This window comes from Cornus florida, unplaced genomic scaffold (assembly GCF_030987335.1).
Source record: "Cornus florida cultivar Cherokee Brave unplaced genomic scaffold, ASM3098733v1 CherokeeBrave_3.0.0_Hap2_Chr11, whole genome shotgun sequence".
Classification (NCBI taxonomy): Eukaryota; Viridiplantae; Streptophyta; class Magnoliopsida; order Cornales; family Cornaceae; genus Cornus; species Cornus florida.
The window spans coordinates 32,237,196-32,256,180 of record NW_026775581.1 but is presented as its reverse complement, the minus strand read 5'-3'; the positions used below and the strand labels follow the sequence as shown (position 1 = coordinate 32,256,180).

The following is an 18,985-nucleotide window of genomic DNA, read 5'->3' as shown; positions in this document are numbered from 1 at the left end:
AATTAGTTAAATTTGTTAAATGGTTGGACTTGCTACTATTACTCTTAAAATATACTCAATGAAGCCATTTATTTTGAAAAAGTGAAATCATAGTTATTGCATCTTTTCATAAATGCCTTTAAATTTTAAAAGATTTCTAACTTAGACCCAATTTAACACTCTTATTCTTTTTTCTTTTTTTGTACTGTTAAGTACTTGTGTTATTTGAAAAGTTTAAGTGATATATATGCATCTTTTTAAAAATAATTTTTAACTTTTCCAAAAAAAAATTATGTTTGATAATATATACAATTAAATTTTAATACATAACTTAGAATTTAAAAGGAAAAAAAAATGTATATTAAATACATGTCCTATTAAATAATAGTCATGATAGGCATGAAAACAGACTACTATTGTATTGTGTATATATATAATTTCAAATTTAATAAGGCAAAAGCATTAAATGTCTAACGCTGGAATACCAAAAATGAACTGTACCAAAATGACAATATTAAATTGGACCATATTTGTGTGAACGGGCTAATTCAGACTAGTAGATAGATATATAAATAAAAAAATAAATAAAAAAACAAAATAAACAAAAAGACGCAAGATTAGACAAATCAATTTGAATATATACACTATAAAACTTAGGCATCCATCACAAACTACCAACAGCTCATTTTCCAAGTCAACATCATTCCATGTCTCACCAACAACACCACCACCTACATGGTAGGTGAAAGTTTCCGATCAGTCCACTGCCGGCGACATTCTTTTCCGGCGAAGCGGTAGGTAAAACAGCCTACGTGGAAAAAGTCTCATTTTCAAAAGTCAAACCTGACCTCAAACACCTAACCGTGGCCCCACTCCCACCCAAAAACCACTCTCACCAACCACACCACACCTCCTCCTCTGATTCTCTCCAATCCATCGAAACCACTTTTTACCCCCCAACAAATCAAAATATCCCCATCCACTCCCCCTCACCAACCACCCCCAACCTTCACCAAAAAAAACACACACACGTTTATATTTATATGTATCCATCACATAATCACTTCCAAGTTTCAACTCGCCACAAATCACACCCATCTATTCATTCCATAACTCTCCGACCACAATTTCCAATGGAGACCCAAACACTCCTCCAAAAAGAAACAATCTTCAGATCGAAACTCCCGGACATTTACATCCCGAAACACCTCCCTCTCCATTCCTACTGCTTCGAAAACGTATCCAAATTCAGCTCGCGGCCGTGCCTGATCAACGGCGCCACCGGGGAAGTCTTCACCTACGCGGACGTGGAGCTCACCGCCCGAAAGGTGGCGTCCGGCCTCGACCGGCTCGGGATCCGGCAGGGCGACACCATCATGCTCCTGCTACCCAACTCGCCGGAGTTCGTGTTCGCATTCATGGGCGCGTCGTACCGCGGCGCCATTACCACCATGGCCAACCCTTTCTTCACTTCGGGGGAGGTGATCAAGCAAGCCAAGGCGTCCAAAGCCAAACTCATCGTGACGCAGGCCTGCTACGTGGACAAGGTGAAGGACTATGCATGGGAGAATCACGTGAAGGTCATGTGCATCGACTCGCCTCCCGACGAGGGCTGCCTGCATTTCTCCGAGCTGACCGCGGGTGACGAGTGTGGCGTGCCGGACGTGGAGATCAGTCCGGACGACGTGGTGGCGCTGCCGTACTCGTCGGGGACGACGGGTTTGCCGAAGGGAGTGATGCTGACGCACAAGGGACAGGTGACCAGTGTGGCTCAACAGGTGGACGGAGAAAACCCTAACTTGTACATGCACAGCGAGGACGTAATGCTGTGTGTGCTGCCGCTTTTTCACGTATATTCGCTCAATTCGGTGTTGCTGTGCGGGTTGAGAGTTGGGGCTGCCATTCTTATTATGCAGAAGTTTGATATTGTTCCCTTCTTGGAGCTGATACAGAAGTACAAGGTGACGATTGGGCCGTTTGTGCCGCCGATCGTCCTCACCATCGCTAAGAATTCTGCTGTGGTCGACAAGTATGACCTTTCGTCGGTCCGGACGGTGATGTCCGGTGCTGCGCCGCTAGGGAAGGAACTTGAAGATACTGTGAGAGCCAAGTTCCCCAAGGCCAAACTCGGTCAGGTGAGGAGTTTATTTATTTATTTATTTATTTATTATTATTTACTTTCATAGAGTAACAATTCTATTAGCTTTAACTGCTTTTGGCATGTCTAGAAAAATAGTAAGGTATATGCTTTTTTGGGTTATCTTTAGTAGCTCACTGTCACCTTTTTTTCCATATTTGAGAGAAATTATCTATACTAGCCTCGCTTTAACTTTTTTTCCATATATGAGAGAGAAACTTTGTTTACATAAGTACAGGACCTAGAGGTAATTTTAGGGGAAAAAAATGAACACAGTCGGCGACCATTCGGTTTTTATTTTTATTATTATTAATTTTTTTTGTGTGAAATATGTGATTGGTCGGATTATATAATTTCGGACTATATAATAATTTATAATATTTTTAATAAAATTATTTATGAACAATATTTATATTTTGACTATCACATGTGTCGTGTAATGATGGCGCTCTATGTGTTCATTTTTAAATTTAAAAGAAAAAGGAGTAAAAATTATTATTTTTATTTTTAGTTTACATATTTAAAATTTAAAATAGATATGTGTTATTTTAATTTTGTGTCCCGTTAGTAGTTACGAAGATTTCCCTTTGACGCGGTTTTGGGATTGTTGGTTCGATTAATCACCGTGTGACATAGCGGGCAAAAATTTTTTTGACTGAAGTCTATAACACATTAACTGATATATCACGTGATGATTGAGTCTACACGATGTAATAATTTTTCAAGTATCAATATCAGGACATGGCAACTTTGGCACATGAAGTTGCTATATTAGCGAGGATTGTCATTTCATATATAGTTTGTAGAGGACTTTATCACAAACGTAGTCAGAACGATAGGGGACGTGAGAGGCTGTGACACAATAACTCCTATCCCTCTTGCATGTGGGACCTTGGAGAATTGCATGAGATAATTACACCTTGGTGTGCGTAGTGATCACTAAATGCGTTAAAAATTTTATTGGACCCTACGGTGCAACAGACATTTGATTAAAAACAGAAACGTATTTATAATGATTGAATGCGCCTATTACCAATAAGCGCAATAATTGCAACGGTGATTTGGTGAGCATAGTATGTATGGGGTTCAAACTAATCTTTGAAGAAGTATTGGTGCGGATCTATTTGTACTCGTTGTGCGGGTGAAAGAGGAGTCAATTGTTCATCGATCTTCTTTTTGCATGTCTTAGTTTCATCTGTTTTTTGAAAGTGTCTCCCTATCATAACGTTAAAAAAATAAGAATAATGAGTGGAAAATAAAAAATAATAATAAGAATAATGTTAACAAATTTTTATTTCTCATATTTTTAATTGAAAAATATAGGTCTCACTTAAAATATATTTTTAAATAATAAACCTTTCACTATAAGTATTTTAGGTTTAACTCGATCATTGGATTGAAACATCATTTTTCTCTCGTTAATTTGGCTTAATTTTAGTTTCATCATAAATTGTCTCCCTCTCTTGCTTCAATTATATTGGGAAAAAATAAATAAATAAATAAGGAAGCTAATTGCAGAATATAATAATGATTTGTGTGGGTGTGTGTGTGTGTGTGTGTATATATATATATAGGGTTATGGAATGACAGAGGCAGGACCAGTGCTGGCAATGTGCTTGGCGTTTGCCAAAGAACCCTTCGAAATAAAGTCGGGGGCATGTGGGACTGTTGTACGGAACGCCCAGATGAAGATCATTGACCCTGAATCCGGCGATTCACTGCCCCGGAACCAACCCGGAGAGATTTGCATTAGAGGTGACCAAATCATGAAAGGTATGTCCATATATATATATATATATATATATATTAGCTTATTTGTTAGTAATATGCTAGCAAAGGTATTAGAAATTGCATTTTTGATAACTTGCTAGTGCTTATTTGTTTTGGAATTAAGATTTTTTATTTTGATTTATTTTTATATGTCCAACTAAAAAATTAGGGTCTACATAAAGTTCATTTGATTTCAGAACGTGAGTCCAAATTTATCGTTATCGTTAAAGTTTAAGTACGTGGATCGTGCTACTATCCAGTGGCGGGAAGGAGTCAAAAATTATGTTCAAGGGGTATAATGCAATAAAACTTTTTGAGGCAGGGCAATTTTAAGATTTTACAGAATTATGCAGATAAAAATGAAAGTTTTTAAAGTTAAGGGGGAAAATATTTTAAATTTTAAAAAATTATACATACAAGAATAAAAAAAAATTCAAGTTGAGGGGAGCACATCCTTGATCCAGTGGTTTAGTAGGTAAGAAATTTCACTCTTCAAACACAAGTTTATTCACATTCGAATTTCTTGTCCCGTAATTTGTCAGGAAAAAAAAAAAAATCATATGATTAAAATTTAATATTATATTTCTTCCATTCCGTATTAAGTGTCACCTTTTTTTATTTGTGACCCACATTATTGTGAGTCACAAATACTAAATGCGACATTTGTTTCGACCACTGAAGGAGTATCAAAGTTGGCGGAATCCCAATGCAATAAATCTATAAAACAAGTATAACATTAGGTGTACCCACTAAAATATATCTGTGACATGTGTTGTGATGATTATAGTTCCTATGTGGTGGGTCAGACGTTTACATCATGTCCAGCTTTCAATCAATCTTAGGTTTCCCACATATATCTAGTCTCCATTCACAAATCTGTCTTTTTGTTTTCATGTTTGGCTTGTGCTCAGGACAAAGCTTAACTTGTGTAAAACACAAACTGAAACTGATCAACTCTACAAATTACTCAAATTTGATCAAAATGGTATTATTTGATTATAGATTGTATAAGTCACAGTTCTCCGAATATGATATTTTTTAATAAGATGGAGAGAGTTATAATTTAAAAAAATAAAGAAAATCTTCATGCATAAAGAGAAGTAAGAGAAATGCTGGGAGTGGTAGTAGTTGCACCAACAACACTAGGTTACATTCTGTATTATCATTATCAACTAAGGCTTACCTAATTTTCAAGATCGACCTTTTTCAACTAAAGTATGTTGGTTATTTACTAAAATAGCCTTTTAAGAGAGAGAAAAAGTAAGGCTTACCTACCACTTCCAAAATAACAGGGGAAAAAATTAAATAAAAAGTGAGCTAAAAGTGACAGCCCCCAAAACGTCAAAGAGATGTAGAAAAGGTCTATGGACCAAAATGCCCTAGAGACACTAGGCAGGACACAAGAACAACTCGGCATCAAAACAAAGTCCTAAAGGACTGAATTTTATTTTATTTTGTTTATTTATTTTGTGTTAAAAAATATTAACAAGAAAAACATTCACGCACTCAACGAGCTGAAATTTCAAAAAATAATTGTTGTATAACGGTCATCGACTCTAGTAGTATATGTCACCCACTAAATTTTTTGCGATGCCTATTATGAAAATTCTCCCAAGTGCATTAGGTTAATTGCCGCGATCAAAAAAAAAAAAAACTCTATTTAGTTTGATTTATAAAAATGCATCAATTTTTGAGATATAAATTAGTAATTAAGATCAAATCGAAGGGTGAGAGTGGTCTTATTATTTTCATGATAGTTTACATATTTTTTCAATAGTGTAATACATGACCTGACCAAGACAACCCAACCATTTTTCTTCTTTTTAAGGTGAGCAACCCTATTTGCTTCATAGTTTATGCACCCACTATCTCGTCGCATCTACTTTAAATACACACATAGAGACAAAAGCTGCAAGTTGCGGTAGTTGCACCAACATCACTAGGTTGCATTCTGTCACAAGTAAGCAAGGCTTACCTAATCTACCAGAAAACAAAAAAGTAAAATATAAAATTAAAAATAAAAATATTATATGATTGTGAATCAATAGACGATACGGAGGTAAATGTTCCAATTTTGTGTCGGTTTTATTCAATTTTTTATTTGCATACTGGCCGGCTAGTGATTCGGTCTTCTCTGTTTTGGGGTGCTTGTTAGATGCCTAGTCTGGGCCTTGTTTTACTGGGTTTGTTTGCTCGTGTTGAGATGGGTTGTTTGGTTTAGCCTAGGTTTGGTTCGTAACGATTTAACAGTTCTAACGATTTTTTTTGTTTACTCACAAAAGTAGGTGTGCGTGAATTTTTTGTCAAGGAAACATTATAGTTGGTAAAACGTCTACCTCCCCAGTGAATTTGCTCGTATTCAAATTCCCTTTTCCCTAATTTACCAAAAAAAAAAAAAAATTTATTGTCACCGTTAATAAAAATAAATTCAAAAAATACATTTTTTAAATGCAAGGGATTTAAAATAACTTTTTCCCAATATTTGACAGGTTACCTTAATGATCCTGAAGCCACGGAGAGAACAATAGACAAAGAAGGTTGGTTACATACAGGAGATATAGGTTTCATCGACGACGACGAGGAGCTATTCATTGTTGACCGGTTGAAGGAACTCATCAAATTCAAAGGCTTCCAAGTGGCTCCCGCTGAACTTGAAGCTATGCTACTCAACCATCCCAAAATCTCTGATGCCGCTGTTGTCGGGTAAGCTTTTTAGTAACCTTATAATTTATCACCGAATACATATAATTTTTCGACTAAGCTCAAAAATATTCGAACCCTCCACCTCCAGAATGAAATTGAGAACTTTACAATGGTTTTGATGTTTTGAAGATAGTGTTATTAGAAATTAAAGTAAATGTTTAAAATAGTGTCATTAGAAAGTAATGTTATCATAACGGTCAAATGAATTTATTGCCCTAGCATTTTCCGAATGAACTCTCACCGGTCACAATTAAAATATATTTGCAGCATGAAAAATGAAGACGCAGGAGAGGTTCCAATAGCTTTTGTCGTCAGATCAAACGGTTCTGATGTGACGGAGGATGAAATCAAGCAATACGTATCAAAACAGGTATTATATTGATTATTTATTTATTTTTTGACATTCTCAAAGTTATTTTATATTACAACCAACATACTTTCATGACCCCAAGAAAAAAAAAAAAATAATGCTTTCACGCATTGAGATTTTATGGTATAGGTTTTACCTACTGGTAACATTAGATTAAGGAATGAATCTGGCTCGAAGACCAACCGAAACGGGTCAAATGTTTCGCGATCCGTTCCAAAAACTTGAATTATTAAGTGCGACTAATACCCAACCAATTTATACCTATTCATTTTTCCATCTGGATTCGATGTAGGACAAGTCCTCTTGTAACAATAGTAGTGTTTGGACACCAAAAAACATTTAGTCTAGCGGTATAACCTTCTCATCCTTCAACAGGAGGAGGAGGGGAAGAGTTCGAACAAAAAAGAATGTGTATATTTGCTTCCTCATTAATAATAATAATAAAAAGAAAGCATGGTTCAATTTTTTAAAACAACTTTGATGAATTCATAAAATAGTACTATATAAGAGAGAGCCAACTATGACTTTCTTAAAATTAGGTGCTTACTCTTCAATCTTCATCATTCATTAGAAACTAGAATGAACCTAAGATATTTAATTAACAAAAGTAATATTCTTGTGAATATATATGTATATATATATATATATATATATATATATATTTATATGTAGTACACTTGAAAGAATATTCCCTAAGAGATAGGACAAATGAAATGTGTGTGTGTGTGTGTGACTGTGTGAGAGAGAGATTCAATTATATAATGAGTTGCAGTGGTTATAATTCACCAGGTTATGTAATAATGCATGTGATTTTTATGCAGGTGGTGTTTTATAAGAGAATAAATCGCGTGTTTTTTGTTGATGCCATTCCAAAGGCACCCTCTGGCAAAATCTTGAGGAAGGACTTGAGAGCAAGACTAGCATCTGGTTTTCCAAACTAATTTCGTGGTCCAATTAAGTAATTTGCCTCTGTCCTCTACTATTATTTTTTAATGTGCCAAAACAGAGGCCAAAACTTGACCTTTATTATTATACACTTGATTGTCAGTTTGAAAAATAATGCTTTTCTTTTTCTTTTTTACCTGTATGTAAAGTTTTATCAGAGAACAATTGTGAAATGCTAAAAGACATTATTTCTGTAATATTTGGTATGTGCATGGAAGGCATGTTTTTAATTTCTACCCATTAATTTATATTCTGTTTTATTTTTTATTTTTTTCTAAGAAAAGGTCTAATGAATTATATGGACTTTGACCTATAGAAATCAGCATTAAAAATTCACTTCGGATATGGCTCATTTATTCGCTGAATTTTGGAGTTTAGCAAGCCCAATGTCTGAGATTCGAGTCTCGCTAGGTGTTTTTTGTGGCTAGCATCTGCTGTCTCTGCAGTGACTTACTCGGCCCGCGTGGGGAGACTCCCTTTTGGGTCATCGAAGATTAATCGAGTTGTTGAGGGACACTAAGGGTTCGTACTATTCCAGACACCCCATGTTAATAAAAATAAATAAATAAATAAATTCAGCATTAAAAAGTGTACGCAATTGGCCCTGCCATGGCATAGACCCATTAGCAAAGGCTTTACATTGGTCATGTTTAGTTGCGGGCCGCAAATTTGGGCTTAAATCTTGGCAGAGCTGAACATAAGGCCCATTTGACAACCCCACCATTTCAACTATGTACTTGACATCATCTGTATCTCTAAGCGATGGGTCTAACTTTCTAGAATATAACTTGCGTCTTCGCACGCACCAACAAAGTAATCTTTGACAAATGGGTTAAAGTTGCAAAAAACTCTTTCTACTGTTGATATAGTGCAAAACAGTTTCGTATGATATAAAACTTCCTTATATTATTAATTTAGTACAATTACCCTCCTATTTGCATAAAAAGGCATTAATATCCTCTCTAATATACATTTCTAGGTTAAGTGCAAAAAAAACCCTGATATATAGGGTTTGTGCATAAATAGTTCATACTTTTTGAAAATGCGCATTTCAGTTCATAAAATTCAAAAAAGTTACAAATAAGTCCCTCTGATCACATTTTTATCCTCATTTGAAAAAACATATACTATATATATATATATATATATAATACCATAGTTTCCTCTTAAAAGAATCCATATTAGACCACACCGATGAGTGTCTGTACGAAAAAAGTAATTTACTGCCTTTGGATTGAAGAAAGTATGATCCACAACATCCTTTTGAGTCCTTTGAAAACGCAAAATGAGCAAATGCATGCAATTTTAAAATTAACAGTGATTTTAATTTCAAAAAATAAAGAACAGTGATCATTCTTGAAATTTATCATAATTACTATATAAACCAAATGCATTATTTATTCTTTGACAAATAAAACCAAAGAATTAAAACAACACAATAAGATATGATTTTTTTTTAAAAAATAAACATAATGAATATTCAAATAAGTCATAATGACATAAAATAAACATACAATATTCATTATGAATTATAAGTTGTCCACCATTCAAGATGACATAAAATAAACATACAATATCCATTTGAATTATAAAAATTAAAACAACACAATAAGATATGATTTTTTTTTAAAAAATAAACATACAATACCGTTACTAAAATCAACTAGAAAAAAAAAAAAAAAAAAAAAAAAAAAAAAAAAAAAAAAAAACAATAATATAGCTTGAGCTAATCTTATAAAAAAAAAACCTAATTTTTTGGGCCAATATAACCATTACGGTACTGTTTGGGTTAGCGAAAGATTGTCTAAAAAGCTACAATGTCAGTAGGTATGTAAATTTTCTCCCTTTTATTTTACTTTTAAGCCTAAAAAAGTCTTTAAGGCACTGTCAGCCAAATAGTGCTTGACGGCTCTTTGGGTTAGTTGTGTTGAAGGAAAAAAACAAAACAAAAACAAACAAAGGCCAAAAACAAATCCAAAAAGGTGATTTCTCGGAGCTTTTTTAGCCAAACTGGCCCTTAACCCAATTCTATGCTAAGGGCTATAGCGGACTGGTCCCAAAAAAAAAAACAAAAAAACACAGGCGGGCCCGTGAATTGTTAAACTTAATTGATTATTTGAAATTCTTAGAATTTTTTTATTTATTAATTTGTGATGATTTATGATATCATAGTTATTGATTAATTATATTTAATTAGTTTATTTTTTCATTATTATTGTAACAGTGTCAATTTGTATAAAATAAAATTTTATTTTATTATTTCTAACATTTTTACAAAGATATATGATACATAATAAAATAAATAATGTATGTATATATAGCTGAATTTTTTGTCCCCAATTTTTATTCCATCCAACGTATTATATATGTACGTATCCATATTTGAATTTTTATATTTTCGTAAAAAAATCAAATTATATACTCTTACTTTCCAAATCTTTTTTTAGTACTTTATTTTACTAATCATATCTATGTTATATATGATGAATAACTCTCTATCCTACCTAACTTTATAACTAGACTACATATCAATGGCTTGAATGTTAATCCGAAACTGAACCAAATCCTAACTTTATAACTAGAGTACATATCAATGGATTCAATTTTAATCCGAAATTGAACCAAATCCAAAATAGTTATGATATGAATTGTAATATTTATTCTCATAATTCTATTAACAATCCAAATTCGATTAGTTAAATAAACAAAATATAAATTTGATGGATCCAATCCTAATCCGAAATGTTGACAGGTTTACAAACACTCTCCCTAATAAGAATGGCAACGGAGGCGGGTTTGGGCGGGTGTACCCTCTCCCGCCCTCGCAATTGTTCAAAAATTTCGCTTCCATCTCTGCCCAAAATCGCAAAAATGAGGAACTTTCTATTCCATTTCCGTAACCATTTAATATTTTTATCCTCGCGGGTACCTGATCCGCCTTGTTTTAGACTATAATTTATTTATTGTTGAAATAGATTTACTTTTTTTTTTTTCCCTCATTTTCAATTCTTTATCATTGCAATTTTTCTTTTAATCAAATTCATTTGTTACTTTAATATTATGACATGGGGTACTTAATATATAGTAGTAAATATATATACTAATGAAATAAGAATATATTTATGTAATTTGCCTATTTAAAAGGGGCGGGACGACCTCCCCGCCTCTGCACCAAATCTGCGCGAGTTGTTTTTACATCAAATCACCCTGCCCAAATAAACAAAACGATTCGCCAAAAATAGAGCAGGACGGGATGGATAACTACGAGAGTGAGTCAAATTGCCATCCCTGCTCGCAACAGGGTTTTGAGGTTGAAAAGCCATAAGTTCAAAAGCCATCCAAACGGGGCCAAAGAAATGTCGAGGACCCGAGGTGATTTTTCAAAATCTGGATGGATAAACTTCAGGACACTTTAGCGTAATTTACCTTTTACGGAATAATAAATATTGCAATTCAACGGTTAATTGGGGGAGGTCAAGGTTGGGAGAGAGAGAGTTGCGGAATGGCGAAGTCTTGCAAGGGTCTAGCAATGGAACTAGCCAAATGTCTCAGCGAATCCCACTGTGTTAATGTAAGCTCCCTCTCTCTCACACACACACAGACACACATATATATATCCATGTACGGTTTCTATCAATGGTTTTTCCTTTTTGATTTCCTAGTCCATTTCTTTCGGCTTACATGTTTTTTTGCCCCTCACAAATTGATAATTTTGATCATTGTTCTGTTCTATCATCCAATTATTTGCATTAGAAACTCATACTGTTTTTTTTCATTCTTGATGCTACTCAGATGAAACTTCATTTTAAATCTTCAATTTTTCATTTATTTGTGTTCCTGCAACTATAGGTTTACCCTTGGAAATAGTAGTATTGATAAAATTATTATTTAAATGAAAATTTTCAGAAAATTAAGATGCAGATTCGAAGCTCAGATGGCCCCCATACTATATATTTCTGTATACATGTTTGAGTGTTATGTATTTGCTTGATAATTGATTAGTGTTATTACTGGCTGCATACCAGCTGATCGAATTAATGCTAGGCATCATGATAATTCTTCTTGGTTTTAGCTGTGTTCGTGTTTTGCTTAAAAAAACTAAGATTACAGCTCTAAATGATACAACTTATAAGAGAAAGATGTGAAATATCAACATTTGCGAATAGCCAGATACGTACATATATGTGTATATATCTATTTAAGTTTGATAGTTGTATATATGTATAGGTATTGTTCATGCAGCCTTGAATTATTACATGGGTTGCTTTTGTCTAGGTTGAGAAGCGGCCATATAGGGAATGTGCTAAAGAAAAGAGTCCATCCATATCAAGCGAGTGCGTTGGACTAAGGGAAACATATTTTAATTGCAAGAGAGGCCAGGCATGTTTTTCATTCTCTTAGAAATATTTCTTCATTAGCAAATTTATGTTCTTTATGCATGACTTATAAATAAATTTTACTAAAATATGTTTGTGGTGAGAAATCATTTTAAATTCCATCGACTCCTGAAGCTTGACATCATAATTGTCTGTGTCAAAATACTTTTTCATTATGTAACTGAGCATCCATCGGTATTTAAATGGTGATCATGACAATCTTACTTTGAAATTCGACCTCTAGCTTAAATTCGTGACAAACTTGACTGAAATTTAAGTCTTTAGGTTAGCTATATATTTATTAATTATATTTACCAAAATTGAATAAAAAATGGACTGGTTTGCATATGTGCATAGATCATCATATAAGATCTTTATTATGTCATTCATATATTTAGACTTCATTTGGTTGTCAAGACCATCTAATTTCCATAATCTAAATATTACCAGAAAACCTATTGAGCTCACATTTCACAGAATTTATTAAGAAAACTTGACATGATTTTGAAAAAAATTGGTTAAGACATAGGTAGAGAGCCATCTTGTAGCAGACTTAATTGATATTCATGTATTTCTCGTATTTGATTAAACAACATTCACAGCATGTAGTACACTTCATGGTAGTTTAACAGTGACATTAGATGGTGCTTGACTAAGAAGCATGGACATGGACATGGACATGATATGACATGGATGCATCAACACGTCAAATTCTAAAAAGGTAGGACATTGACACGTCGTGGAGATGGCTGATAGTCTAATACAAATATAAATTTTCATTTATATATCTATTGAATAAGACAATAGTAGAACTTTCATTAATTTATAATTTCTATACTAAAGTTACATAAGTTAGAAGATAAAGCTATTCAAACATAAGATATATATTATATTATATATGATATTACTTCTATTGTGTCATTATAGTTATGTTTTTCTTATTGTGACATGTGTTTAGTGTCAATTTTTTAAAGAAAAAGAGGTTAGACACTTCGATGTATGTTCATAATGTTGTTTCCAGGACTGTTGTGTTTGTTTTGTGTAAGATGTGTTGATCGAGTGCCCGGAATTTGTTAACCAAGTGTCTAAAATGTGTCAGCCAACGGTTTGAATTAACAAAATTTTTTTAAATAAAAAATTGCAGGTGTCACCATGAAGTGTCAGACATGTGTTCAGGAGTGTCCATAAAGTGTCGGTATCCGACACAGACACGGCACCTTCATAGAAGTGTCCGGGCTTCTTAGGTGCTTGATTGAAAGAAGAATTTATTTATTTGTTTTCCCCGTGGCAATTTCTTATGATAAATTAGCTCCAATCAAGGAGGAAAGTGGCGAAAAATGAGTACTTGTCTGGCTGCAGCAATAGCAGCGTGCAATCATGCTAGAGAACATCTATATGTCATTGAGTCTTTTATTCTAGAAACACGGACTCTCAACGGTAGCTGATTTTTTAACTACATTTCACTCGTGAAAATGATAACAAAATGATATCCATCTTACTTGAGGATAATGGGTTTATGTGGGAAACATTGTTGTAGGGTTTTTTCAATGAGCTTGAGTTACAAAATTTTGTTTTTCCTCAACCGCTTCTTCATCAGAATCTAGCATATTTTACTTCATCTAGAAACAAGAAGTTTTACCCCTCTTCATTCCACTCCAGCTCTGCATCCACTTTCACTAGAATATGGAAAGATAATAAATCATTCTTTCTACAAATTGGTAAGTTACTTAGATGTGGTTCTCTTGTTGTGGAAAGCCAAGATGTAGTCCAATTCACCATAAAAATATTCCTAAGGGTATGATCAAGTAATAAAGTGATAGAGGAGAGTGATGATTTAGCCAAGTATTGAGAGGCTTTGAATGCCATTTGTATTGCTCGGTTGATGGAACGATGGTGCTGTCGATTGAAAAGGAATTTTTTCCTGATAAATTGGATGTGAAATTTGCTTATAAATTATATGCGTTGCTTGCTTTTAAACTGAGGAGGGCTGTTTTGGGTACCTTTAGATTGCATTTTCTTTCTCACCGTGCCTGCTTTGTCTTGTGAAGATTCCCGGATGATGTGGTAATTACGTATGAGTTTATGATTCTTGAGCAGGAGTGGATACTGGGTGCAGTTATTTTTAATTGATTTGGACAGTGTCAAAATGTGGATTAGAAGTTTCAATCATAAACTTTGAGCTCAAAGTTTATGATTGAAACTTCTAATCCACATTTTAGATGAAAGTGTGTGATATCTGAGCTTTAAGTACGGTATTCTGGATGAACTCTCAGTTGCACTTGCTTTAAGAGGTATAAGTTTGGAAAATTTTGTGCTTGTGATTTCTTTTTCTGTTCATGGTTGAAAATTGTCTAAAGTGTAGAATGTAGGTGTTTCAGCAAATCTAGCTACACGGTGAGGCATTTACTACTTCTAGATGAGTTTATTCTCGATTTCCCTATGGATATTAGAAGTAGAAATGAGTGCTATGTGTTCATATGTGTTAATCGACTTGTTTGCATTGAAGATAGGACTAATTCGTAACAAGCATTGAGAAACATTTTACCGGACAGACCATTATGGAAGAATCTGCTTGTACCTGTTCTTAGTTACTTCCAAATGACTTTTTTTCTGTAGGAAATCTAGGTAAACATGGTGCAAATTTAGCCTGCTTCATGCCCTTCTCCAGCGATACTTATACACAAGCAATAATTTGTGAGGCAATCTGGTAGTACATGGTGAGAAGGCGACGATTAAATTTGTATGACATACATTTGAGTGCTAATCCAAACTGCATAAATTAATCATCCAGTTCACAATTAAGAACAGTGGACTATGTATTGAAAGGTTTTAGAATCACTCCAGTTGTATGTTGTTGATCTAAGAAAGCACAACACTTCTATGCAGGTTCCACGTCCGTGTTGAGCACATGTAGGACACTGGTACTTCATGGATACTCCTGGCCCTGTGTTTGGCACATCATGGACATGTTCGTAAATTTTAAAAACAAATTTCATTTTGGACGTTTAGCCGATTCATCTGAGACACATCCCAGACACTCCCTAACACAACTCTTGTATAACACAAACACATCTAAGAGTAGCCACGCCCAACGATATTGAAAACAATATGAACATACCTAAAAGCGTCCAACCTTTTCTTCTCTAAGAAAATAAACATTATACACAGTCATCACAAATCAAGGATGCAATGACAAGTTTTCATATAGGACGAAAAAATAATTGTAATGACAAAGTAGAAGAGTAGTAGCCTGTATATTATGATACTCTTTACCATCTTAACTTAGCTTAATCTTCTAAATGATATAACTCATACTGTAAGAACCAAAAGTATCAATGAAATTATATTATTTTCTTATTCAATATATGCATAAATAAAATTTTATTTTTGTATATAGTCGCATCACTTCCGTGCCATGTACTTTTGTAGGATTTGACTTGTCACTTTGTCAGCATATCTGGTGCCAAATGTTCCTTGGATTGCTTTTTATGATTTGTATTAAGGTCCAACGTTTCATCATACACAACTAATTGTGCCTTTTTTGCGCCTTATACTTTGCGCAAGGCAACCACAGGCACACGGCTCCTAAAGTTTGTTGGCCTGGGTATGCAACAGTTGCGACCATGAGAGGTGAACCTCTTTTCACCTCTCGCTTTTCTCGCCCACCTTTAACGACATTGTCTTAGGCTACTTATTTATCGACAATGATAGCTTTGTGACCAAGTAATGGGCTATCTCTTAGATGATTCATACCTTTGTGATTAGACCAGTCACCTTAGGTTGCCTATACTATACTCATGGTGAATAAGCAGTTATCCATTTGTTAAGAACTGAAAAAGAAAAAAATGCTCCTTGCACTGTTGGGCTTTATGGCATGTCAATAGGTGATCATCCATCTCTCTTCAACTATTTTGACATGGTTGACCCCCACCCAGTTGTTGGTCCATTTGTATGTACATTCTACTTGTAGAGCAGAAAGACCGACAACTCATTTCACCATTTTACTTTTTGTGCAAGCCTTATCATTGTTTTATAAACCTAATAGTCATATATTTAATAATCCTATTACTCATCTTTAGCGATCACTTTGTGCAGAGTTGGAGATCCCAGAGTTAGAGTTATGATAGGTATAACTAGGGCGAGGAGGAAAATATGATGGAGAGACATAGAAAGAGAACATAAGGAATAGAGAGGGTCGGAATGAGTGAATCATTCTATCAAGCTGACAGGGAATAGGAATGTGGAATGCCGGATTCTGTAAAACGTGGTACAATGGGAAGGCTTATGTAGTCTTATTAGTTAAAATGTGATGAGTTGTTCAAACTCGAAGAGTGGTTTCTTTTATCCTGTAATGGTTAGTAACATCAAAAGTACTATTTTTCTATATATTTCTGGAAAAAGTTGAAATCTACACGTGCCATGGCCTTTTCCTTCTAATTTTGTTTTCTAAAATATCACATCTAAAAGAATTCTAAACATAATACTCGATGTTTGTCTTATTAAGAGAAAACTAAACAAAGAATAAGAAAGAACTTTTAGGTTTATTAAAGTTTTTGTTCTGGAATGAAAGTTTTTGCTGTTTTGGAGTGTAATTTCAAAAGTGCGGATTGTTGGACTTTCAGTGTTAGCATCATCAACAACAACAAACAAACAAAGCCTTTTTCCAACTACCTGTGGTCAGTACATAAATCCTATTTTTCCATTTTGTTCTTCTAAGTCCATATCCTCAGTCAAACCACATGTTATACTGTCCTTTCTTACTAACCTTAGTCATGTTAACTTTGGTCTTCCCCTTCCCCTTTCCCTAGCATTACCCTTAATTTTGTTTTTTCTCATTTGATCTGCAATTAACGGTACTTCAACCACATCGGGAATGTGTTAGTTTCTAATTCCATAATTTCTTGTCTTTGTGCACATCTCAACATTCACAGTTCCACCACACTCACTTTATGCATATGCCAACTTTTTAGCTGCCAAACATTCTGTCTCATAGAGTATGACTGGCTGTTTTTATAGAACTTCTCTTTCAATTTTAACAAGATACACTGATCACACAATATATTATATGTACTCCTCCCATTTAGTCCATCAAGGCACATCATCTACAATTTCTCCTTCATTATGGATAATTGAGCCTAAATACTCACATCTATAAGAATTCATTTATAATACTCGATGTTTGTCTCATTAAGAGACAACTAAACAAAAGAATAAGAAGGAACTTTTTTTGGGATATGAAAGTTTGTGTTCTGGAATGATTGTTTTTGCTGTTCTGGAGCGTAATTTCAAAAGTGAAGATTGTTGAACTTATACACAACGCTTAATTGTCAAAAATGCACAAACTTGGTCTTCGGGCTGTGAAGGTAAAACACTTATAATTGCAGCCCAAATGATGCATATCTTCCCTTGGTTCTTGTAATGGGTAAAGGAAAAGGATCTACCAGACTTCCATTGGTTAGATATGGGTAAAAGAGAAGGATGTAGAAAAGTTTTATTCAGACTAAAAAATTATACAAGTGCACATGCAAAGAATTTGTAAACTGAGGAAGAAATTGAGTGTTCTGGGAGAGGCATATTGGATACAACATTACATTTGGCATTTATTTGCACCAGAATTTGAACCCACATTCTCATGCTTAACAGCCTGAGCATTTTACCACTGCACCAGTCAATGTCCCGTACATTGTACAAAATATTACGGAAGCACTTGTTTCAAATGAAACCGAATAAGAAAACCATAACTTGTAATATCATTTTGAGAATAGATTTGTTGGTAGATGGCTTCAAGTTGGAAACTAAGATGATTCTTGTACCCCCTTGAACAGGTTGAAAAATCCTATTGTTGTTGGAAAAAGATATATGCACAATAACCAACAAAAATCACCTTATCAGATGACAACAACAATTTTTTTTTTTTTTTTTTTTTTTTTTTCACTTGTTATGATTGGTTAGAGGGCAATTGCGGTGTCACTGAATGAAGTCTCCATTTCTTCTGGAGGCGCTCGCCTATTGGGATACCAGCCTGTGGGCATTGCTTCCCTTTATAATAAAGAATTCTGGCTCGACCCAGGAAAGTGCGGGCAACAACCGAAAGGAAGGGGTCCATAGGAAATATTGTTACAATTTGGCCTGAAATTTTGCTTGACTCATCATCTTCCCTCTTATTCATTCTCCAGGTTGACATGAGAGCTCGAATTCGTGGAAATAAAGGCTACTGACAAGTGGGATTGCGGATTCAATTATGTGAATTATAATTGACGGAGCTTGACAGGTGGGATTTTGCTTGACTCCCTACCTTTGAATTCACTTGCCAACTTCCTGAATTACACAGAGTGATTTTGTATTAATGCCTTTTTCTGAGAAAGCATTGCATGAGCCTGTTTGAGGACCACTTCCTTGAAGTATGTTAACTTAATTGATGATTTTTTCTCGTCTGTCCTACGTTTCAAACTCTCGTCTTAAATAGATTTGTATTGACAAGAATTCTGGATGGTTGGTATTGTTTATTTTCTATGCACAATTACAAACAAATCAATGCTGTCCTTCAAGGAAAGTGCATATGGCTCGCTCGATTCATTCATGCAAGCGTCAGGTTTTATTTAAAGGGTGTGCCTTAGAGCACCGTTTAATGGTGATTTGTGTGCCTATGAATTGCCATGAACATAGCCCTTAAAAGACCAAGATGAGAAGAGAGACTGCTTCTTT

General features: G+C 34.4%; 2 protein-coding genes across 4 annotated transcripts; both read left to right on the top strand.

Moving 5' to 3' along the window:
* The first annotated feature begins 1,038 nt into the window (after positions 1–1,038).
* Positions 1,039–8,140, top strand: LOC132286816 (4-coumarate--CoA ligase 2-like). The gene is made up of 5 exons (XM_059789207.1): positions 1,039–2,114; positions 3,691–3,889; positions 6,376–6,589; positions 6,857–6,959; positions 7,781–8,140. Exons 1-5 carry the CDS (start codon positions 1,113–1,115, stop codon positions 7,898–7,900), a joined length of 1,638 nt encoding a protein of 545 aa, XP_059645190.1. The 5' UTR covers positions 1,039–1,112; the 3' UTR covers positions 7,901–8,140.
* Positions 8,141–11,227: 3,087 nt separating this feature from the next.
* LOC132286818 (uncharacterized) lies at positions 11,228–18,838 on the top strand. Of its 3 annotated transcripts, none has more exons than XM_059789209.1 (3): positions 11,228–11,475; positions 12,180–12,284; positions 16,376–18,204. In XM_059789209.1, the coding sequence occupies exons 1-3, from the start codon at positions 11,407–11,409 to the stop codon at positions 16,394–16,396; spliced, it is 195 nt and encodes a 64-aa protein (XP_059645192.1). In that variant the 5' UTR covers positions 11,228–11,406; the 3' UTR covers positions 16,397–18,204. The 3 variants fall into 3 exon arrangements, with proteins under 3 accessions (XP_059645192.1, XP_059645193.1, XP_059645191.1); XM_059789210.1 differs by lacking the exon at positions 16,376–18,204 and adding an exon at positions 13,425–14,450 and having other exon boundaries at positions 11,229–11,475; XM_059789208.1 differs by lacking the exon at positions 16,376–18,204 and adding an exon at positions 18,457–18,838 and having other exon boundaries at positions 11,245–11,475.
* The last annotated feature ends 147 nt before the right edge of the window (positions 18,839–18,985 follow it).

Bases quoted from the DNA above. Each gene is read 5' to 3' on its own strand.
- LOC132286816 (XM_059789207.1), top strand. From the start codon at position 1,113: ATGGAGACCCAAACACTCCTCCAAAAAGAAACAATCTTCAGATCGAAA. The intron at 3,890-6,375 runs GTATGTCCATAT...AATATTTGACAG, and splicing joins AGGTGACCAAATCATGAAAG to GTTACCTTAATGATCCTGAA. The intron at 6,960-7,780 runs GTATTATATTGA...ATTTTTATGCAG, and splicing joins AGCAATACGTATCAAAACAG to GTGGTGTTTTATAAGAGAAT.
- LOC132286818 (XM_059789208.1), top strand. From the start codon at position 11,407: ATGGCGAAGTCTTGCAAGGGTCTAGCAATGGAACTAGCCAAATGTCTC. The intron at 11,476-12,179 runs GTAAGCTCCCTC...GCTTTTGTCTAG, and splicing joins GCGAATCCCACTGTGTTAAT to GTTGAGAAGCGGCCATATAG. The intron at 12,285-18,456 runs GCATGTTTTTCA...TTCATTCTCCAG, and splicing joins TTAATTGCAAGAGAGGCCAG to GTTGACATGAGAGCTCGAAT.